This window comes from Rhagoletis zephyria, unplaced genomic scaffold, assembly GCF_001687245.7.
Source record: "Rhagoletis zephyria isolate East Lansing unplaced genomic scaffold, Rhagoletis_zephyria_1.1 Rzeph_scaffold_06774, whole genome shotgun sequence".
In the NCBI taxonomy this organism is placed as follows: domain Eukaryota; kingdom Metazoa; phylum Arthropoda; class Insecta; order Diptera; family Tephritidae; genus Rhagoletis; species Rhagoletis zephyria.
Genome location: NW_016163857.1, coordinates 9,057 through 34,380, shown reverse-complemented (window position 1 = coordinate 34,380; position 25,324 = coordinate 9,057). Strand labels below are relative to the sequence as shown.

The window sequence follows — 25,324 nt, the reverse complement described above, 5'->3', positions numbered from 1 at the left end:
CGACCTAATTCGCACATGTGTTCTTACAAATTTATACATTAGGGTGGTCTTTAAAAATGTCAACATCATACAATTGAAGATAATTTTTTTTTAGTGCACATATTGATATTCTTATTATTCACATCTTTGAAATTTCAAAGTCCTTCAAAAAATCCTGACGTGAGAGAGAAAAACTAAAACCGCAATTGATTTTTTCGTATATTTTGAAATTTTTAGGCAAACTTTCTTTTACGGCCGATCGTTGTGTGTGTGTTGGGCGGAGGATGTATATATAATTTGAAATGTTATAAAAAAATTTTCACCAAAATTATTTTTTTTTGTTTTGGGTTTTTATAAAAAATTTGCATATGAAGTTTTATAGCTCAATAAATTTTAGCATAATAGAGTGCAAGTTACAAGTGGCTAAGAGTTTGTGTTGATTTTGAATAATATAACAAACGTTTTTATTTCTACTTTAGCATGCAGATGTACTCGAAATGTTAGCGAAAAAATTATTAAAAATCAACGCGACCTCGTAGCCACTTGCAAATTGCACTTTATTGTACTAAAATTTAATTATATATAAAACTGCATACCTAACATTTTTCTAGAAACTAATTTTTTTTTGAATTTTGGAGAAAATTTGTTATAAAATATTTAAAATTTTTTTGGTTAAATTTTTTTTTCGTTTCAGGGGCACCCTACGATTGCTTTCAACTCGTTTTTATTATTTAATGTTTGCTAGCTGGAGCAGGAGAATCGATTTTCCTCAAAATTGCTACCTTTTCTGCACCTTGCACTAAAAACTTTAATACAAACAAACAAAAATTCAAAAAATCGTGCTCAACTGGTCTCTTGAAAATTTTATTAGCTTTCATTGAGAAAAAAATTAATCAAATTGAGTGAAAAGTGAATGCTCCAGTGAATTGTGAACACTAAATTCCAGTTTTGAACCACTGTGCCGGTGTGTCGGTGCCGGGGGTCTTGTTGTTCTTAAGTCTTAGTAGAAATATAGTTACTATTTCAAAGATTTACACATCTTCTTGGGTTTTCCAGCATTTCAAAAACGAAATAAAGTACAATAATAAGATTTGAGTTTCCGAAGCAATCAAAGCCTATCGCATAGTGACATACATACATACATACATACATATGTACATACATTCTACGCGCTTTAGAAATAACTTGAATATGTATGTATGTATATTTGTACAACAGAACTTTTAATTGATTAACAGTTGCTAAGCCAATTATGTTTGTATTTATGTGTGATTTTTTTTCTTGAACGATCGCATTCACTTTTTATCTGCAGTTCAAAGTACTATTTGTGTAAAAGAGTTCACTTATGCGTTTAAATATTATTACATACATACATACATACATATGTATGTATATACATACATGCGTTAGTAAGCACCTACATATAATTGTATATAAGAGCATGTGAATATGTCAGTGAGTTAGAATGAATACAAGTACATATGTACATATATGTATTATTCATATATGTATGTATGTATTATTATAATAAACACAAATATTTTTATGTATTAAAAATAGCATTGCACTATACTGTATATATACTTACAAATTTATGTGCGCATATAGTGTACATTAGGGTGGTGCAAAAACAGTAAAGTCGGAATTGTAATGCTCGCACCCCCCTAGGATTGTTCTATATCGAAAAAAGTAAGCCCCTATTTTTTATTTTGAAACCAAAAAATATTTATAGGTCGCTCAAAGCGCTCAAAGCTTTCTATGTATTATTTATATGGGAAAAATAAAATTTTTCATAGAAGTGGATAGAATTATTGAAAGTCAAAATTTTTCGATCGGTAAACTCTGGTTCTTCTCAGGAGACTTTCAATAATAATACCCAATTGTCTATTTAACCATTTTTTAATACTAACGATTTTTTATTGGGCGCTTTGAGCGACATCTAAATATTTTTTGATTTCAAAATAAAAAAGGGGTATACTTTTTTTCGGTATAGAAGAATCCAAGGGGGTGGGAGCATAAAAATTCCGACTTTACTTTTCCCCCCACATACATTTTTGGACCACCCTAATGTACATATGTATGTAGTTGCTTAATGTACATATACTTATGTATATTTTTGTTGACACAATACTATTCATTAGCTGAGAATAAAAGCAGGCATACTTCTAGGCGCGGCGGTAATAAAAACTAGTACATTGTCATTAGGGTGCATTTTCTAATTGTCTATTCCTAGTGCCTATCGCTTATTCGAATAGTCGATTGGCAACTTTTGGTTCGGTTGATAGTCGAATGGCAAGTAAATAAATATTTGATCAATCGCTCGTTTGCTTTTGATTTTATCGACTAACCGCTTTTGTTTTTGTTTCTCCTCTCGCAGGTCTGACGTGTTACGGCTTCACTTTTTCTTCTTCGAATAATATATTCGTCTTTCTTTCTTAACTTTCAGTATCGTTCCGATATGGTATGCGCTGCGTTTGATCACAGCGTGGCTGTATAAACATCAACTTTTCTTTAAATGGAAGCTTGGCATTCCTCGTTGGACCAGTTATTTTTACCATCTCGCCGAAATCCAATAACTAGCAAAAGTACGACGTTAACGGAATTTAAAAAAATACGTCTTAACAATCACGCACAGATCTTAAATTTGGTTTCTCTCTCAGTTCTTCCACCCCCCAATAGTCTCTATGTGGTGACAATCGGCTCTGTCGTTTTCATACATATGAACCGGTACTATGACCGGTAGGTGATATGTCAATTACCGGTACTATGACCGGTAGGTGATATATCAAGTACCGGTACTTTTGCCTGTAGGTATCGTACAAAGCCTTGTGATATCGGCGATCAGCACTTTCCCGCTATCTCTAATAGTGGGTCCAATCGGGGAAAAATAGGAACGCNGTTTTTGAAGCATTTTACAGGTATATGTAACGTTATAAGGACTAGTAAATAGTTACAAAAAGATTTAGATCGCTTCGACTTATTTCCAAATGTACCTTCAATTAAGATGTTTTTGGAATAAAAATTACACTCAAGGTCGCAGAATATTTTATCTTTGAAAGTTGGTTTATTCTGAAAGTACACCTCTAGCTACGGTATCAAATTATTCGTAATTGTCTTTAGAATACAATATATACTTAAAACGTTTTAAAAAATGAAATCCTTCAAAAACTATACGCGATAAACCGAAAATTTTAGAAATTGTTACACACTTTTCGTTACTTGCCATTTACTTATTTTTTAAAGCACACTTTAGTTACCAACTACATATGAAGTGTATCATGTATCAAAATAATTTTTTTTTCACAATTGCGCCTATTTTTTTTAGAGTTAGTGAAGGATAATATTAGCCGATGATTTTGACGTTCTTTCAATTTTATGCTTTTCTTTGTAAAAGCAGCATAAACTCTGAATTTTGTCAAAATCCGATTACATTTAGCATTTCCGCCTACAATAGTTGTGGGCGTGGCAGTCATTTTCCACATTTTATTTTTAATATACGCTTACTATTTGTGGCCGCAGTTTATATGGGGACGTCCCATTGTGCGACGCCGTTTACTTGCTCCATCTTCCTTTTTTCGCTACATTCTTTTTTGATGGAGAAATGCTGTATGTAGTCAGTACTGGTTTTAAAGTGAACTTTTATTCTATTAATACTCACCAAATGTGCACCCATCACAATAGTATGCTAAGCTTGAATACCCTTATTTTGTTATTTATATCAACAATTATTTATTAGATATCAACCAGTCAGTCGCATATGCATTTCAATTGCAGCTAGGCATGCATTTAGCTTGTTGTTGTTGTTGTTGTTTTTTTTTTATTTTGTATGCAGGTATAATTGTTTGCCGGAAATAAATTAGATTTATCTACGGGCATGTGAAAGTGTACTTGAATTCTTTGAGAATGCCAATTGCTTCGTATGTATGTAAGTAGCAACTGAGCTAAGTTTAAAATATTTATTACAAATTAATAAATCATGACAACACGGGAAATATTCGTGTTTGCTTGTATGTAAATATTGTACATAAATATTTTACATAAAAGCATATGCATATACATAGATACATACGTACATATATACGAATTTCGCAAGTGGTAAAAGAAATGTTTAAATATAGAAAATTCAAGCGAGTTTAATTAGTGCGTAGCCCAAATTTTTTTGTTTTTGCATAAAGCCAGACACAACTGACGTGATATGATATAATAAATAGTAGTAGGTATGCTATTTTTTAACTTTGTATGTAGGCTGTACTTAAACATTTTGTTGTAAAGATTGGTGTTAATGGGAAGATTATTATTTTTTCAGTCAACAAATTTGTTTATTACTAAAAAAAATAAAAATAAATATTTATTTTGTAATGAAGTATTTAATTAAGGATTTTTTCTATTCTCAATCCATAAATTTATTTTTAGTAGGAACAACATTCGTTTTCTAAATAATTTTAATCCCACATCATCCACCTGTTGCCTTCTAGGTGTTTCAACTGCATTTTTAAGCGCATTAAAATAAAGTACATAAATACGTATTTATGCAGTTGATAGCATGCCACAGATATGAGCATTTCAATAATCTTTTCACAACAGAGGTGTGCCTCATTTAAATGCTAGCTCTCAATATTATTCATTTCAAAAAATTTCTGACGGCATGCTGTTTGTTTTGCGTTTATTTTATAAAATCAAAGGCGATGATAACATAGCAATTTGTTTGTTAATAATATTGGATATGTATTTAATTTAATCTATATATTAATACGTTAGCATACATTTTGAGAGAATTAGGTTAACTGAAAGGGTAAGAGTATTTATTGTAATTTTTCGATAGGAAACAAAATAAATTCAGTCAAAAAAATTTTGTTATCGAAAGTTATCAAGCTATCGAAATTTATCGAATCATCGAAGTTTACAGTTATCGAAATTTATCGAATCATCCATGTTTATTGAGTTATCGCAACGTATCTAATTATCGAAACTTTCAAACACAGAAAATGAGTTATCAAAATTTATGGATAGTTATCGAGCTACACAACTTTATGATATTATCGCAATTTGTCAAGTTAATTAAATTTATCAGAATATCGATATTTGTTGCCGTTGTTGTAGAGTTAACGAAATGTATCCAGTTATCGTAATGCATCGAGTTCGTTGAACTTATCGAGTTATAGATATTTATGGATTTACTGAAATTTGTCAATTTATCGAATCGAAAATTTTGGAATTTTCAAAATATGTCGGGCTATCAAAATTCTTTAAGTTGTTAACGAATTATCGAAATTTGTCAATAGCTTTCAAACTATATGGAGCTATCAAAATTAACCGAGTTATCGACATATATAAATTTTTGAATTATCAAAATTTATCGAGCCCTCGGAAGTAACAGTTGTCGAAGATAGTCCAATTTTGTTGAGTTATCAGATTTCATTGTTTTTGAAATTCAAAGAATTAATTATATGTATCAAATTATCGAAATTTATCGACAAACATAAATGTATGGGATCAATTCCAACCTCTCCACGGCTCTTAAAAAACCAGAAAACTGTCGAATCTCGGCAGAAAGTGGCACTAATTTTGATTATTCCAGTATAATTATTTAAAAATATATATTTTTTTTTGGCGAATATGGGTGTCAGTGAAAAATATAAAAAGGCCAAAATTTGAAATTTTTTTTTTTCCAATTTCCTTGCAAAAATACTTTAGACTCAGGGTGTAACGTCTAATTTACATAGACATGCATGTATGTATGTATGTCTATAAAAATCAAACGAACCCAGATACAAAAGAAATTTGTTTAGATAGATATACATATATGTATATATTTCTATAGGTGCATACCGGAGTTTAACACTGCTGCTTTATGTACATATTATTATTTGAATTTTTTCTCCGTGCTATACAAAACAATGATTTGCCATAATTTTAATATTACAAGTACTTATACAAAAGTGCTACTTCAGTATTCTTGCTCTGCTCATTTAAAAAGTTCTCATTATGATTGATTATAGTTTTGTCGATTTTTTAATTCGCATTAGGGTGCATCACTATTCATACATAAAAATTTGGTACTGTTATTCCATTGAAAATATTTAATTTATTAAATTTTAAGACTTTCCCCATAATGTTTCGTCAAAAATGTTAAGAGAGTTCTTAAGGTGTTGTATACTGAGCCTTATGAATAAAAATTAAGAAATTGCTTTTTCTTAAAATTTCAGACCTTTTGCTTTAATTTATTTGAAAAAAAAAATCTAGTAAAAGCCTTGAAATTTAAGAAAGCAATTGCTTAGTTTTTATTCATAAGGCCCACTGTCGTTTAGTTGTATGTCGTAAACTTTAAACGGCTAAAAATTTTTGAATGAAGGGCATTGGCAAGATATCATAAAAGGCATATTGTGGATTTTCACAATGTTAAAAAGTAACTGGTTGTGGTTTCAAGTCCTCTAAACATTTATTTGAGGTTTTAAAATTTACGACATACAACAATACGACAGTATACGACACCCTATTTAAGATTTACGTGAGTTATATCGATTCGAAAATACATCAAAAATATAGTTTTTCATAAATAAAAATAGTTTTAAAAAATATTTTGTCTAAAAATCACCTCAGATGATAGTAGAGCCAAAGCTCAAAAGGACCGCAGAAAAATGTTAAAACAGTTTATCAACGTAATCAAAATATTGTGATTTTCGGAGGATTTTCAAATAGGCCCAGCTCACTTCAGTCTTATTATTTTTGCGATGTATGTATTTTAGCGGATGTCTTAAAATAAAATAAACTTTTTAATTCCGCAGGAGCAACCACAACTTTTTTTGGCGATGCACACTAATGCACATATGTAGGAATGTGAGTGTATGTACATATGTAGCTCTTTCTTTTGTTTTCGGATGCTCGTGCGAGTTGGCATTTAATGTTATTGAAATTTTTCTAATTTCGATCTGATCATTTTCAAGGTCAAAGTTTATTGTTTTTGCCATGTGCGCCAATCAAAAATCTAATTTGGATAAGCGTGCACAAAAGCACAATTATGCTCGTATATGTAGACATCACCGGTCCCAATACCATGCTTTGAGGGCAGCATTTTCTAACTTGGAGAAGAAGGCAAAAAACGAGGTCAAGACAAAGTACACCCCGGCAACACATGAAGAGTCGTGCCATATAGGGACACACGTCAATGTTGGCAGCTGTAATTCTGAAATAGTGAAAGACTTTGTCTACCAAGGATCCAAAACAAACAGTGCCAATAATAACCGCGTGGAGATCAAGCGAAAGATAACTGTTGCCAACAAGTGCTACTTTGGACTTGGTAGGCAATTGAAAAGCACCCCGCACTTTTATATGGCGCAGAAATGTGGCCGATGCTGAACTGACTTCGGGGAAAAAAATGGCAAATACAAAAACAGAACAAAGACAAGAACAAAGGCAAAGACAGAGACAGCGACTAACAGGGCAATTCTGGCCAAGATTAGGGTTAGGTGGTGCGCGGGTTGATTTTTATTAACCACTAATAAAAGCTTGTCCTCAAAAAATTTTCTTTAAATCGCTTGTTTAATTTAAGTTTCTTCTAATTTTTATATTTCATTGTTTTAAAAAGAAATAAGTAATACTTTTTTGAAACTTATGCTCTTTTTTATTTTAATATGTATATATTTTATTTCAATTAAACTTTTAAACTACAAGTGAAATATATATATTTGTATAATTTAATTTAATTTTTAGAAACATAATTTTTTTTTATTAAATTTTTTAATTTAATTTTCTTTTAGTTATTAGATTTTATTGTTTTCAAAAGAGAATTTTTTTTTTATTTTTTATTAAATTTTTACAGTTATTTTTTTCTTTTCCTAAATTTCCTTTTTATTTAGATTATATTATTTTAAAAAGAAAAAATGTTAATTTTTTTAATTTCATTTAAATTTTAGGAAGTTATTTCTTTTTTTTTAATTACTATTTTTTTGTGTAATCTTTTTTTTTTTAATTTTACGATTTTATTGTTTTAAAAAGAATTTTTATTTTAATAATCATTTAGTTGTTCGAAACTTATATCACTAATTTTTTCTTTTTTCATTAATTTTTTTATTTAAAAAATAAAAATATACATACATATATGTTGAGTTCAGTCGTTTTCTTACCACCAGCATTGCAATTTTTATTTCGAGGGTGCTTCACAGACTCGACATCCAGTCAGAGCCAACGACACATACTTGTCATAAAAAGGTTTATTTAAGATTCTTGAAATATGAAAAATTAATTTTACCAAACAAAACATACATACAAAGATGCGTACATTATGTTGACTGTTAATCAAGTAATTGCGGTACTGATTTTATGCAATTTTAACAAATAATTGCTAAGTGCTAATGATCAAGAAATATTTTGAATGACACAACCAATCTGAAAGGTATAAAAATAAACCATTCTATGCATAACTTTTTCCTAATCATATATATTATTGTATAGTATTATGTGTAAAGTTTGCTAACTCCGCAAACACGGCGTCATCATTACTCCTCCAAAATTTTGAAATTATGTGTTCAATCCAAGTTACGGGGGGTTGTTTACTTCTGCCACTGCCATAACTGCAACTGCAACAGTCAACTTGTAAACAAGAAATAAAACTAAATCGTTTAAGCGCTGAAAATTGCAACTAAATGCAAAAGTAACGATTAATTGCAGTCACTGTGTACCAGCAACAACAATGACTTTAAGCAAATCAGCAAATTTATCAAACACACACAATTTGAGAAGTCGCGATTATTTTGGCGAAGTAATCAACTGCGAGTTCAGTTGACAATTACTCGTAAGCTAATGGCAATGCGACAACAATGACTATAAAACATGGAGTATATATATTTAGTACATGTGTGTGAGTGCGTGTGTGTTTGTGCGTCCGAACAACAACAGGTAATAATTATATTAGCAACGACAACGCCGCACTAATTGCAGCAATGACGGCTCATTTTGAGTGAATATCGCAACGATCGGACGCCGACGACAGAGCAAAGCTACCACCACCACCACTAAGCCAAAACAAACAAACAAACAAACAGCCAGCCAGGCTGCTAGCCTGCTAGCCGATGTTGTGAATGCTGTTAGCCTCGATCTAGCCGATATAAATAAGAAACGTCGCTTGCTGCTCGGATTACTAGTTCAATGTTCTAAGCGCAAAGTGTACACGCGAGCGAAACGTACGGAACCAAAGTGAATTAAATTTACAATTACCTGACACAAACACAGTTGATAAACAACTTGAACCGTTATAAAGTGCAAGTGAAAAAAAAAAAAATTGAGTGAATTACCGAAATTTATACGAAAAAAAAGGAATTGCACAAATGTGAAATCTTACAAAAAAAAAAAAACTGTGAGGATATAATTAAAGTAGTTGTGCGCTAAGAAAACTGTGAATCCATGATTTTAAGAAAAAAATTAAACTAATCTAGAAGGCAAACAACTATCAAAATCAATAACAATTGTTGCTAAACGCATGGATTGCGAGTAGATCGTTCGATTTTTTCTTCAAGTCCTCCTCCTAAATAGTTTTAACCCCCCTTCCAGCCCGCAGCTAACACGCGCGCCACACGCACACTATGCAATCACATCAGGATACCTTCGGCGCTGATGCCTCTAAACGTTATGGCCATCGACGTACCACCGCACTGGGCAAAGCGATGCCCGTCACCTCATTGTTACTGCACTGTCCGCCACCCAACATGTCCTCGATGCGTTCAAACTTTATGCGTGATGGCCGCACACCCGACGAAGAGCGTCCGCCACTCTTCTTTCAATTAGAATCGAATTCAAATGAATTCAATCAAGTCGACAGCTTCAGAACAGAGCGCGCTATAACACCCAATCGAAATGAAGACGCACACTCTTCGAGCGATGAGTTAAATCCTGAGTCAGAATATGAATTACTAGTTTCAGAGTGCAGCAGCGGCAATGGTGATGGTGGTGATGCGCCCCGCAATGATCCCGGCATCTCCATAGTAGGCAATTCAATCTTCTACAAACCCTGCCTGACATGCACCGACAGCGCACCTGGCGATTTGGGTGCACGCGCCACCGCCATCAATGAGATGTGTCGTCGGCTGTGCACTGATGAGTGCCGATTGCGTTTGAGCTTGGCCGGTTTTGTGCCGCCATCAGAGGTGACCTTGAAATCCAGTGAAGCACTGGCTGAGTACGTGAAAGAGACATGCCAACAGCAGCGACCACAGCTGCAACACACTTGCTCAGAGGATACAATGCGCGCCAATTCCGTAGACGAGTCGCTGGCACAAGGAACCGATGAAGTTGACAGAGTTGCTACAGCAATTCAAGCGCCAATAGGTCTGAATGCGAATGTAGTCACGTCCGCCGTGGCGGCAAATGCGCCCATACTACGCGCGCCCTCAGGTATTGCCATACAACGTAAGAAATTTCTCACAGATATTTTAACGGCGAACACAAACGATACAGACAGTGACTCCAGCTTTGTTGACGAACAAAAGGAGAAGCCAGACGGTAGCAAAAAAAGGCAAGAGCTCAATAATAAATTGGTTAAGCCAGCACGTGAACTAGTTGATGAAATCACATTGACTACTCCGCGCAACGACGACGAGGACGAGGACGACGACGACGTTGACGACCACGCTGGTGGTCCTCCACTCGTTCATGGCGACAATAATATGAATGCTACAATCGTCGATCGGCACGAGATGACCATGCTGAAGGACTTCCGTGAGAAATTCGAAATTGCGGAAGCATTGGCAAAGGCCTCAGCAATGACCTCAACGACACAAATGAAACAACGTCTGGCGGCGCGGCAACTGGAAATGGCGAGCGCAAATGCGAATACGAAAGCAGCCGCACTGGCGGAGCTTATGGTGGCGGCGGCGGCGCGAACGAGTAATGTAACGGCGTGTGCGCCCGATGTTGCAGTGGCAGACAAAGACGGGTGTGTGTCGCCGACGGCACAAAACCAACAAACAAAACAAGAAAGACGACGCCAACGACAACAACGGCGACGAGAGCAACATAAAAAGCGACAACGACAGCAACAACAAGCGCCCCAAAAAGGTGTGCCAGCCAATTGCGCGCCAACTCATGACGCATTTACGCACTCCAATAACGCGATCAACGTGAGCGATGTGAACAGCTGCTGCGTTGATAACAACAACGAAAAAGTCAACAACTATCACCATGAACATCGAGCCGTTCGCCGTAGTGACGACGCTGAATGTGGTTGTTGTGTGTATAGCGAAGGTGGCAACGACGACGACGACGACGACGACGACAACGACGACAACGACAACGATGACTACGACGACAATGACAGTGACAGTGACAATGACAACTTTTTTGGTATTGCCGGTACAGACAATGCGGCTACCATAAAACAACAGCAACAGCTACATAAACATCAACGTCAAGAGAATACTGTAATCGATTACGAGCCACCGCGGGATTTACTTTTGTATCTTGTGAGGTAATTGCCATGTAATTTTAGTAACTTATCACATAAATATTGAAGCGGGTTAAGAGAAGAAACTGGTCGTTCTACTAAATGGCAATTCATCTGGTTAATCTGCGTATTTCGATCGATGCTTATGTAGTTTCGTAATGAGTTTTTTCGGCTATGACTTGCGTGTGAAAATAATTTTTTTTTTCTCTTTTATCAAAAAAATCTGATACAAATTAAAGTTGAAGGTGGGTAGGAATAGGAATACTTAATAACCTATGGCTCAACTTTAATCCAGCTAAGTCTGACATCATTATGGTCACTTTAAAAAAGAGTCCTGCCGGGCAAGAGAAACATAACTTTGTAGGGAGTCGTTGTCAACAAACGCCAGTGAAGGGAATTATCTGGGATTAATTCTAGAAGACAAAATTCTATGGAACAAACATTTGGTTACGATCACTTTCAAAGCCACGAAAGCGTTAATGCTGTGCAAGCGGCTGGCAAGCGAGTCCTGTGGATGCAGACGGCTCGACAACTCCAGAGGGAATGGGAGAAGGGATCCTCGGCCCTGAATTAAGATGGCTGTTCCTCGGGGAAATATGCGAGTATTTTTCAGGCTGAAGTTTATGCCATGTGCGTGAGAAAATAGTAAGCGATAGCCAGGCGGCACACAGTGTTCTATTTTGTAAAAAAATGGACAACATCAAATATAACGGTATTTAAAATATGAGTTGGAGAATTCAGGAAAAAAATACTCGTTGGGGAAAAAAATTATCTTGACTTTCAAAACGACTTTCAAATGTAGAAGATTTAATTTTTTTCATTTTTTTACCTGAAACAAGCAACTTTGTAAAAGTTTTAAACAAATAGTTATTTTTGATGCTCTTGCATCAAGCATTCGATTTCCATGGCCATGAGAACCGAAAAACGCATTCACAAATTTTTTCTAAGTTTATTACAATCTAAAAAAGCCAATATTTTACTTTGAAGGTAATTTTAAAGATCTGATTGAATGAAAAATTACTTCGTCCTCAAAACCGAGCTTCACAAGAAGAATTTTTGTTTTTCTTTTTTTTTTTTGTTTACGGCCTGTCTGCAGTTCTAAAGAAAAACGAAAAATTTATATAAAATGACGCACAAGAAATGGTAAAGAAATTTACTTCTATCAAAATTTTTTAAATCAGTATGTAGCTCTTAAGAAAAAAAGCGCTCGATATTTATTTCTTATTTTGTTTTTTTTTTTTTTTACAACAAAGGTTCACTGAAGATATGAACTTTGGTTCGTTCAAAGACCTATCCGAACACAGTTTATTTTTCTTTCTAATTATGCCAAAATAAACTTGAAGTGGCCTTAAAGTGCTCGAATAAATAATCTGTTGCGGTATTTGTATGCGTGTTTTATGAATTTTCTATCTCAATTAGAGTCATAAATAATATTTATGTACGTAACTCGTATGCTGTCATTCTCAACTACCGCAAAATTTGTTTTATAAAGGCCATTTGTGCATAATGATATTTATGTCTACATATTTATTTTTATTTTTTTTTTTCACATAATATTAAGCATATTACAAAATAATTGGCTTACTAAGCTTGCGTAAAGTGTGCTTCAGTTATGAGTATGTATGTATGTAACTAAATATCCGCAAGATAAACTGTAGCGCACTCGTGTATAATTGTTGTCAACTTTCAAACCAAATAAACAAANTGTGCATAATGATATTTATGTCTACATATTTATTTTTATTTTTTTTTTTCACATAATATTAAGCATATTACAAAATAATTGGCTTACTAAGCTTGCGTAAAGTGTGCTTCAGTTATGAGTATGTATGTATGTAACTAAATATCCGCAAGATAAACTGTAGCGCACTCGTGTATAATTGTTGTCAACTTTCAAACCAAATAAACAAACAAAAATAAATAATAATACGCATGAAGTTCAAGGTGAACTAAAAAAAAATAAAATAAAAAAATAAAAAACGTTTAATTCTACAAATTTTTGCAACTGCTATATTCACTTAGTAGTTTCACATAGGTACATACATACTCGTATTTACGCTTGTTAACTGAATGTGGTTTATTTAAAAAAAAAAAAAAAATATATATATAACAAATGTTTGATTATGATAAGTTGCTACCAGATATACAAATAAAAGCTTAATTATGACAAGGTCAGCAGGGTGTTTGTCAAAAGCTATTGCATTGTATACTCAAATGATCTTACCGTCGAGCTGAGTAGATTTAGCGACCCTAAAGAAAGTCTCTGTTTGAACACGATTAAAAAGCGAAATTTTATTTATTTTTCATGACCGGTATAAAGTCTTCGGTATAGCCAAAGGCAGCACTCCCCTCACTTGTTTTATGTATTTTCGCGCATAACCTTTTGTGAACCGATTTCTTATACGTTGCGTTAACTTTTGGGTCGCATTTTGTTAAACTAGGGTTAAGTAGAGCAAAAAAGTTTGGGAAATCAAAATCAACTTAAGACAATCTAGAAACGACGATACGGTTGGTAACACTGGCTCACCTCAAAATGCACACTGGATGTCACTATCCAATTCCTATGATTTCGAAAATCGAGTTAATTTTTTTCCTATGGATAAGTTTTCGATATATTTGCAATTTACCGTTATTCAACTAAAAAAAGTGTTTCCACTTAATCACGTATATCACGCCATATTTCATACAAAAAATGTTTGTGCGTTTTAATTTGACCACGTTGGATTTTTTGTAATAGAAGACTTCAAACAAAAATTACACAAAATCTATTATTTTTAAAATTTTTTCCTTGTAAAGTGACGTATCTATATATGGTTTATGGTGAATTTCGTTAGCTGTCATTTACCGTATTCATATTAAATTCCTGGTAAATTGCTTCGCAAGTGTCACGTGAATGAGTGGAACCACTTTTCTTTAAACTGAATCACTAAGCGATTCTACATAAGAATTGGATAATGGCATCCGGTGCAGAGAAAAAATAAAAATCTGCGATCCAGTTGCGCATTACTTATAATCTTATAAATAGAAGAAAACAATTTTTGAACTACATACATATGTACATAGGTACGTTGTGCACTACTTTTAATTATGACTTTGTTGCAAATTACATTCCAATTTTCTTTTGTTTGACAACCACATTTGTAATTTTGACGCGTGCACGTTGCTTATGCGAATGATTATGCCTACATTGTATATGTATGTATGTACATTAGGGTGGTCCGAAAATGCATGTGAAAAAGTAAAGTCGGAATTTTTATGCTCCCACGCCCTAGGATTGTTCTTTATCGAAAAAAAGTACACCCTATTTTTTATTTTGAAATCAAAAAATATTTAGAGGTCGCTCAAAGCGCTCAAAGTTTTCTATGTATTTTATGTAGGGGGAAAAAACTTTCTTAAAAATAATATAGAATTCTTGAAAATCAATTATTTAACAATTTTTTCATAGTAATTATATTTTATACGTCCGCCAAAACCCCCAGAAAATGCCAGAAAATGAAATGACGGATAAATAAAAAATCTTTAGTATTAAAAAATGGTTAAACAAACAATTGGGTATTGTTATTGGAAGTCTTCTGAAGAGAAACTGAGTTTTCCGATCGAAAACTATTGATTTTCAAGAATTCTATACCATGAAAAACTTAGAGCGCTTTGAGCGACCTCTAAATATGTTTTGATTTCAAAATAAAAAATAAGGGTAAATTTTTTCGATATATGTAGAACAATCCTACTTTACTTACATATTTTGGACCACCCTTATGTACATACGTATATGGCGCTCTTATCTACATATTCCATGCATCATAGATTTTACTCTATCATTGCCTGCATAGCTTTGGTTCAAAAGGTTGACACGTTTCGCAACGCCGCAGCTACACTACGATTCCGCCAGCGCTTGCTGTATTCATTCATATTTTAATATTTCAATTTCTTCTTCTAGGATCATTTGCTAAAATCGAGACTTTTTGACATAATGATACTGTCAATGTCTATAGAACGACGTACAAGTACTTTTTAAATGCCCAACAAATTGCAACAAAGTTAAAAGTAAGGCAGTTAGTGTTGCATCGTGTGATATATAGTATCGATTTTTAATAAATATTGATTTGCTAAATTTTTTTTCACAACAACTTTTAAAAAATAAAATTTGGATTTATTCATTAAAAATGAAATTGATTTAGTATTTTGCTTAAATTAATTAAAACTAATCAATCATAAAATCAAAAGCCTTAATTAATATTTGTAATTAAGGTAATAAATTTGTGTATAAAATCGCACACGCACGCACACACACACACATACAATTAAACTGCAAAATGGAATATTTACTCAAGTCATCGCGACTTATTGTGACGTCACGTGCATTTACGCGTCGACGCGTTGCAGTGCCCATACCAAGGTAAGACTAACTGGATCAATTTAATTATCAACTATGTATATATGTGTTAATCATCCTTATGCCATATTTGTATGTATGTACATACATGTACATGTACACATTTACCTTTCTCAAATCTAGCTAACGGAAATTTACACAAAAATTAATTAACGCATGTAAACTGTGAATAATGTGTAGGCAGGTATAGGTGGGGTGCTTTAATTCCTGATAACGCCCTCTTAAATACAAAGTCGGTTCGAATATTAGCCGTCGTTGAACGATTGATTATCCAGCTCAGAGTAATAAGTGCAATCCACAGGAAGGCAGATTCTCCGAATCGGAAAGAACGCTTCCTCCCGTTCGAGATCAAATGAGGTTTTCGAGAAGGCGAATCACTGTTGTGCGACTACAATCCGATATTGGAAAGTGTAAGCTGAATCGCAGTAGTATAGCAAATGCACGATGCCGCCGAGGTACTTAAGCAGATAAGCGCAATTTTACAGTTTAAAAAGGGAAGCAAGATAGGCTGGTCTAGCGGCGAACGAGGCCGAGAAAATGTGAATATCGATGGTCTTCCGAAATAATCGCATAACTCAAAGTTCAAAAAAATATATTAGACAAGGATTGGAGACATGAGACACTTAATAGTAGTAATGGTTTTGCTTTTTTTAATTTTGAGTTGTGCCGTTCTTGCCATCGATATTTACATCTTTGTTATACACCAACGATTTTCGTGGCTGTTATAAAACCACAAATAGCAGTTTGAAAAGCAGAATCATCTCCCGATGGACAAAAATTATGCTCTACAAATCCTCACTATGTCGTTATGTTTATACGGCGCAGAAATAAAAGCTTACCCGAAAGGTCTACGTCGCCATTTCCATTGCCGATGGGTAACGAACAAGATGGAATGACGAACTAACACCAACTTGTAATGGACATGGACTTAATAAAGCGCATAAAAATACAGCGACGTTGCCTTGAAACAGCATCACACTCAAGGAACACGTAGAGTGGTGTCTCCTTAGCGACTTTGTATATACTCAGCAAGGAAGTTAAAGGTCTCAATGCACTCGAAAGTAGAGAGGATTTAAACTCAAAGGATAGGAGAGTCTTCAGTGCCGCCTGACTTTTGCTATGGATTAGGACTCTCGCATTACGGTGGATGATCCTCCGCTCGGTTCGATGAAGGGCATTCAGTGCGCCTGACTGCCCAGGAAAAGGCAGTTGAGTAGGCTTCGCTCTTTGACGCTTTCTCCGTGCTGATCGCCATACTGAGTCTCGGGTTTGTAGAAGACGCCGATCGGCTAGATGACCTGTCAGCTGTCAGCACTATTTTGCGACCGATCCCGCTGTCCTGTTCTGCTGCTGCTGGTACCCAGCGCATAATTACGCTGGACTCGCGAATGAGCTCCTACTGGACGACGACTCCGAACTGATGGATGGCTCATCGTGGTCCTCGGCGCTATTTTGATCAACTTAAGCACTTTGTGCTGTTACCATTATATTCCGGTAACAGCGGCCTTTGTCTCGGTAAGGTCGCTGTTACTCTTTCTAACTTCAAACCGTCGATTGGCATTAGGATTAGGAGGTGACAGTTCTAGGGGTTCCATTCATAGAGATGATAGATGCCGAATTACCATTAGCCTAAACCTCTGCACCACGGCAAGGCGCTTGCCCTAGAAAGAGGCGTAGTACACTGTTAAATTGGCCTCAACTTAGCACAGGGAAATTAGGAAAATCTGACGTTTTTTTTAAATATACCACAACTCGATGAGGGAACTGCTGCCGTCTAGAAACACGGGCGGCCACGGATTGTTCCAGCGTACAAGGAGAGAAACAACAATTTTAGGGCCTCATCAAAGCTTTATCCCAGCGTCAGTAATCATACGTAGTAGTCAAATGCTAGTAGGATTTCGCCCCATCTTCTCAATATTTTTTTTATAGCTGGTTCACAATTTAAACACAAAAAAAAAAATTTTCTTAAACATAAACAATAAAAATGTATGATTGATACAAGTCAGCCGAGTAAATTTATGAATGTACGTTAGAGTGGTCCAAAAAAAAATTTTCCCAGATAGGCTTTGGGGCACCTTCCAAAATTTTTCCGCTTGCCGAAAGAGGTGCTGGTATCAAACTTTACGTTGCTAAGTATCCATTTAGAGGATGCTCATGATTTACTCTAGTAGTATTGTGTACATATATTAATCAAAAAACTGTTTAAGTAACCTAAGAATATTTTAAATTAAAATTATCTATTAAAATATCACAAGCTTCAGTTGTCATGGCAACAGTAGCTTTTTATAAAAATCACCAATATTTTTGCCAGTTTCCCAGCGATCCAGTAGCGCATTTCAAGGTCATCGAGCACCCTGTATTGGTTGCAGTAGAAAACTGAAAGTTGGTATAGATATTACAAATATCAAAAGGAAAAAACTAGGGGATGCCCCGTCTTCTAGGATGCAATTTTTTCCCATACAAAAATTGGACCTCTCTAATGTGCGTACATACATATGTTTGCATATCAGCAGCTAAACATCTAACATATGTGCATATTCGACGTGAAAGCATACATACATACATATGTAAATATGTAAATAAGTCGGTATTATGCAGATTTCAGTGAATTTGTCTTCATTAAAATATGCGAGTTAAATTTTGGCGCGTCGAACATTTTTTTTTTTGGTATTGTTAATCTCTATCAACGAAATCAAAACAAACAAGAAATGTAAAGCCAGCCAAAGAGCCAACGTGACGAAGTGTTGTTTGTATGCCGCTAGAATAAAACAATAGAACAAGACTTTAACTTTTTAACAGCTTTGAGTGGGCGCTCATTTGTATGTATATATATGAATGTATGTATGTATGTATGTACGTATATATTTGCACATATTTACATTACTGCCAACGGACTTTGTGGAAAGTGAGGCCACGCGCTTGCGAAGGCACAAAGGCATAAATAGACACCGGCGAGGGAGTTGAGGATGTAGAGGCGGGCGGCAACTCATTGTGAGTTTGAAATTGCTGCCCACATGAATATATGTATGTATGTACATATATTAGCGCTTATTTGGTGGAGTCGGTAAGCGCACATAAACATACATACATACGCAAACAATGCGCTGCGGTCCATTCGGCAGCGCTCTGCCTGGTCGAGCATTCGTCCAGAGAATACACAAAAGATATATGTTTGTTATTAAAACAATATAAAGAATATGGAAATACAGTCAAAAAAAAAAAAATAAAAAATAAGAGGAACAAAAACAAAAGAACGTAGAATAACATAAATAAAAAAAATACTAATAAAATTAACATCGAAACGAAAACGCAAAGACTCAGAACTGCGCTCCAACAAACGCTCTGTCCGACTTGGCAGCGCTGAGGTAAACTCGAAACAAGATGTCAACCGCATTCTCATTGTTGTTTGGCACACGTGAGAAACAAAATCGAAACGATCTCGAACCCCACGAAATAGCAGTTTAAATACTTATTGAAATACCAGTTTCACATCTAATAAGTCACAATTCGCACTTGGATCAGTTTCATCAAAGCCGCTTCCAAGAACGGTTTGTGGTCAATTGTCTAAGAACATTGTTTAACAGCAAAATCAGTTGCCTTAAAAAAAGGAATTACTTACTTAAGTTCGTTTAGAACTTTGTAGGACTTACTTAAGTGAATATTGCAAATTGAAAGTAAAAGTGAATTTGGTGCTTTCTAAAAAAAAAACACACACACAAAGTTCTTTGTAAAAATGGAGCAGGCAATGCAAATAAAACGCGCCAATAAAACGCCCTGTAAAAATGATCGGAAATCTTATTTGCAAAAAGTGATGCTAACTAGGTAAATATGATGGGATTAAAAATTAAGTAAGGCAAGTCTGCGTTATTAAGCTGTTCTTAATCAAAAAGCTTTTCTGTTTATTTTTTTTTTGTTTTTATTTTTATTTTTTTGTTTTTTTACTTCACTCAATCACACTTAATAGGCATGCTCATGAAGCTCACACTTACATAATTAATTGCTAAAGAAAAGTAAATAGCATTTAAAAACATAAGTAGTTCTTTATGTACATACTTGTAAATCAGCAATCAATAGTTGTTTGGATTTTCCCAGCTCATTGACGCTTGACTTGAAGTTGTTGAAGCGGTTGTTTGTATGCGATGAATTTCAGGTTTGCAGACTTGCTATATGTATGTACATACATACATACATACATACACTGACATGTTACTCATACGCCAAGTATAATTAATTGTTTTCTGTCGTTAGACAAATAGTGGGACAAGTATATAAAAATAAACAATATAAGCCGGCAAATTTTTACAGCTTCAGATTAACAAAGATTTGTGGTAGTAGGTTTTAGCGTAAAAGAAATCTAGTGAAATACTGGAATAGATTTAATTCATATAAAATTTTTATTTGAAATATATTTCTTTTTAATTAGAATGCATTTGCACATGTTCTTCAAAAGCAGTGTTGACTAAAAACTTCAAAAAATTGTCATGAAAATTAAAAATTTTTTAATTAGAATATTTAGAAAATTTTCGGGTATGCAGCCCATTCAATTGTAGTATGAGAAAGTACAAGATTCAAATCGTTAAAAAATACTGTTGAGTTTTTAGAATTTTTTCCATATAACACATGATCAAACATTTTTTTATATAAAAAAATCCGCAACACCCTTCAAAAAAAAAGATTCTAAAAAATCAACGGTAATTCTTAACGACTTGAGACTTGCACTTTCTTAGACTACAATTGAATGGGCTACAAAACTGCATACCCGAAGATTTTCTAAATATTCTAATTAAAAATTGTGAAATTTGAATGAAAATTTTTTGAAGTTTGATTAAGTTTTTTGCAGTTTGTGCAAGCCTCTAAACGTTCATTATTGTCGTTTCTGTTAAAGATTTAACTATATTTCAAATAAAAATTATTAAAAATAAATAAATAAATATAATTTGCAAACAATATATTTTGAATTACGTTGCTAATTAGTTAATCGCATCTGTATGTACATAATGGTATTTAGTTGATTTCTTAATACTTAATGCTTCAGGAAAAGAAACAGTAATCGGTAATTTTTGTATTTTTTTTTTTTGCTTTAGAGTTTGACAAAATACTGAAATGCTTCGTTATTTTCTGGATTTTTTAGAAATACTTTTCATGATATACTTTTCGGGATAATTTTAGGAAGTTTTGGAATATTTCTGGGACTTTCCGTTATTTTTTAAGGAATTTTCGAAGTGTTATATATTTCGGAATCATTTTGGATTTTCGGCACCAGTTAGGAATTAATTAAAGGGGTTTTGGGATTGTTTCAGGGATTTTCGGGACTTTTCGCGATTACTTTCGTAAACGGTATTTAGTGCAGCCCAAATCGTTAGCTAAAAGTAAATACTTTTCTAGCCAGTATTTAGTCATGTGAAAATAAGTTAGTAGATTTGCTTAAAGTATCTAGCACAATTAAAATATGCAAATACTATCATACTCGGTAGTTAGTGACATCCAAAGTGCTTAGTACTACATATGTACAAAATAAAGAACGTATGCGATATGCACATATTTATTTACATACCCTTATTTCATTCAAATGCGATTCAGCATTTTTTTGTTTAAAAAAAAATCAATTTTTCATAATTAAATACAATTTTGTACGGGTTTTATTGCAAGCGTTTTTGTGTTTTATAAAATACCATAATCAAGTTTTTATTTCGCAAAAATCGTAAATACCCCAAAAAAAAATTATGAATATTAAACTGGAAATCGATTATACACCCGCTCATTATTACCATAAAAAACAAAAAAAATATATGAAAAAGCGAGAAAAAATAAAAATCAAAAAAGCCGGCGTAACTGAAGTCTCTGTGTGTCAAGTTTTATATATTTTATATGGGCTGTTAAAATTAGACTTGAAGCATTTGTTTGTTATAAATAAATTTTTATTAAAAATACACCTTAATTTAGTGTTACTAGTCAAACTATGCGTACGCAATTCTCTTACTGAATCTCTGAAAAAGTGCTAATCTTTGCAGATGATCCAAATAGCGAAATATGTATGTAACTAAATAGTAATTTGATGCTGTATCACTTCCCATTTGAAGGGTCTTTCAAGTAGTTCTTCTTCTGCTCGTTTTGCTTCAACGGTACTTTTTAGACAAATTAATTTTCGGCGGTTTCAGCTACTCGTATAGGGGATTCACAAGATGTTAAATAAAGGCTTAAAATCGTAAAATTTTATAAAAGCTTAAATATTTTGTTGTTGTATTTTTGGATTTCTTCTCGCTTCTATTACTTTGCCTGGTATAATTCCACCATGCTGTGGAACAAATATTTTCAGATACATACAATGGAAACCGAAATTGAAAAAAAGCAAATTTAGTTTTGGTCATTGCAGAGTGTTAAATGTGGGCAATGAAAATTTGGGGTAGCCAAAAATTGCTACGAATTTTTATTCCAACTAATTTGCTGGTGGAAATATGTACAAAGCTACCTAATTTGCATTTTAATGAAAAAATATAAAAAAAAACTTTTCAAACAATTTCCTGAATTAAAGTTGTCTTATTTGGGTTTAATTAAATCCACTTCAATGCTGATACAAAAATTTAGGAGAACCACTAGCTTCTTCGTATGGGGGCCACTGGCAGACTTATGGGTGGGGTCGCTGTTTGGGGTTAGATCATCTCCCTGGCTATGAAGATACAAACAATCGATGCCTACTTCCGAAAGACACTTCTTCATAGTTCTTGATAAATAACTTAAAATCAAACAGGTGATAAACTTAAAAATCCTTAACCCCCGTAGTAAATCCTGGAACCGTCACTCGTATGGAACACCCCTTGAGCTGCCATTTTTCCGATAAAAAAAAAACTACCTATAACTATAGAAAACGGTTGACGTGGTTCAAAATTATCTAGTAACATATCGATTCCTAACCGCCAAAATAACGTAAGCGACATTTTTTTTTCAAATTTTCTTTTTGATGCAGAAATATTCCTAGAGCATCTAGACGCATTTCTGCATCAAAAATAAAATTTTGAAAAAAATGTCGCTTACGTTATTTTGGCGGTTAAGGCTCGATATATACAAAATATTGATAACGTTCCTGATTTTTTGAAGTCGGTTAAAAACACAAACAACAATTATAAGCCGTAAATTTTCAGTACTTGTCATAACAATATTTTTATTTCCAAACTATACTTTTATACTGATAGTATAATGCAAATAATGATTCAATTATCAATATAAAAATGTTGTTGTCTGCTTAATGTAGTCTACACATTCAGTCTCTCTTAGTGAAGTCAAAGTTGATTGGTGAAACATTTTAGATTTTAGTTCGGAGGTAATGCGTAAAAATACCACTTTTGGACAAACACTTTTTTGAATGAATCATAGCCTTTACCATAAAAAATTATTGGTTCTATTTCCAAATAATATGTTTACTAATAATCTCTTCGATTAGACGTCGACCAATAATTTTGTCTTTAATTTAAAAACAATTACGCATCTCGCATAACTTTCCACAGTCCATTCTAATCAATGTCCGCCTAACGCTCCGACATAAATTCGCAAAATTGTATGAAACTTTCCAAATGTTTTTTTTTTTGCGATAACCTAAAGCAATTAAAATACTAACTAATTGAATAGCAATAAAATTGCCGGCACCCATGCAATATTAATAAAAAAAAAACAAAAAATGTTTACCTATCTGATTAGCTTAGTGGAAAATTTGCTCAATCATATATGTATGCTTGTATGTACAAAGTTAATATTTTTTTAGCACATAAACTTACGCTATTCGCGTGTAGATTATTTTATTGTTTTATTTTTAATGCGAAAGCCGCAACACTCACCACTCGCTTTCTTACTTCATTCATATTTACATAGACGTAGTATTCGATTTGTAATGCAGTTTGGTTTTGGTTAATTTCCTTAGAAAATTAATGCGTACTATATTCATGAGCGTGAGACATAACCACAGTTTATTTATGGCAACTTTATATTTACGAAAGGCTTTGTAAGTACTTGTTATATAAATTTTATGAGTATGGCGTTAAATAAATGTTTGTTGGGGAGTTGGTTTGTTTGTTTGTTTATATGTAGATATGCAGTATGTATGTATGAACTATATTTGCGAATGCGAATGCGAATTTTCGGAATGCGAATGTTCGAATGCGAATGTTAGGAATAACATAAAAAGAAGCTATAATCAACTTAAGTCATCGTTTTTATTACTTAAAAATTTTGTAAATTATTAGAACATTGAACGAGTGCTTAACCTATACAGTGTTTTAGTCTTAGAAGTCAAAGTTCAAAAGGGGCATATAATATTTAAAAAAAAAGTAATTTTGCTGCCTTTACTCCCATGAGGCGATTTCCTAGAGGCTCACTTGGAACGCTGGCGGGTGGAGCGCTCAAATAAATATTTGCGGGCCAGATCTGTCAATTTGTCGTATTTTAGTTTAGTTTTACACCAATCGAGAGAATTTTCACCGAGATGAGCTCGTCTTTCTTTAAAATAGGCCTTCAATTGCGCTTTAGGAACTTCAAACTTGCATTTTATTGTATTCAAATGAATGGGCATGCTCGAAAATTTTCTAAAAATCCTGAATAATTAGTTTGAAATTTCGATGAATTTTTTTTTTAGTTTGATTCGTTTTTGTGAACTTTTATGTAGTTTCTGTAAATAATAGTAGTAAATAAATAAACAAAAGTTGCAAAAAATATCACTTTGAATTTTGCTACTACATATCTTATTGACCGCAGCTGTATATCGATATAATATCATATTTATTAGGGTGTCCCAAAATCCAATTTTTGTTGGTTTATATCAGGAGATATTGGCATTAATTTAGATAAGAATGGAAAAATTATTTAAAATATGTTTTTTTGTTTGCCATTTCCCATTTAAAATCCAAGGAAATAAATAGTTTTAAAAAAAGCGAAAAATTATATTTTTTTTGATACATGTTCATTTTATTCTTCAATCTCATTAAAAAGCTAAAAACTTATTTGTATATAAAATTTTTTAATATGTACATACATACATACAGTGACTCTATAAAGATACCGTCCAAGCTTTAACCAAAACCATATAAATCACAGTTTCAAACTTTATAAAAAATTTAGGAAAATCTAACAAATTTTAGTCAATATTTCAACACACAGTATTTGTCTAATAAAGTGCAAGTTTCAAATGGCCAATAATCGTACTTTTTTCATATTAGCGTCAATTTCTTATGAAATTAAATGCGGGAGAATTTTTTTTATACTCGCGATAAATACTTGAAAATTCTCGGTATCGAGATATAAATAATTTTATTTAAGCCAAAGGGAACAAATAAAATTTACGCTTGCATTCTGAAACACCCTAACATATGTATAACATAAAATATGTATACCAATTACACTTTTAGTAGTTCTTTTCTTTTTTGTAAAATATTTTTCTGCCGAAATACCGCCTAAGCACGGGTTTCGAACGCTCCCCCCCACCTGGTCTTTCGAACTTAAAAAAAAACTCAGTGCGTGTAGTCCCTACGCGC

The 25,324-nt window shown here is 33.4% G+C and overlaps 1 protein-coding gene across 4 annotated transcripts in view; it reads left to right on the top strand.

The window, feature by feature from the left end:
- The first annotated feature begins 8,860 nt into the window (after positions 1-8,860).
- cu (NADP/NADPH phosphatase nocturnin) overlaps positions 8,861-25,324 on the top strand; it is a 21,531-nt gene continuing 5,067 nt past the window's right edge. For 2 of the 4 annotated variants that reach the window (XM_017629421.1, XM_017629420.1), the window contains exon 1: positions 8,861-11,437. In XM_017629421.1, coding sequence (XP_017484910.1) covers positions 9,558-11,437 — 1,880 coding nt within the window. In that variant the 5' untranslated portion in view covers positions 8,861-9,557. Of the gene's footprint in view, positions 11,438-15,354; positions 15,810-19,093; positions 19,629-25,324 lie in introns of those variants that run through there. The other 2 variants (XM_017629423.1, XM_017629422.1) reach the window with 2 other exon arrangements.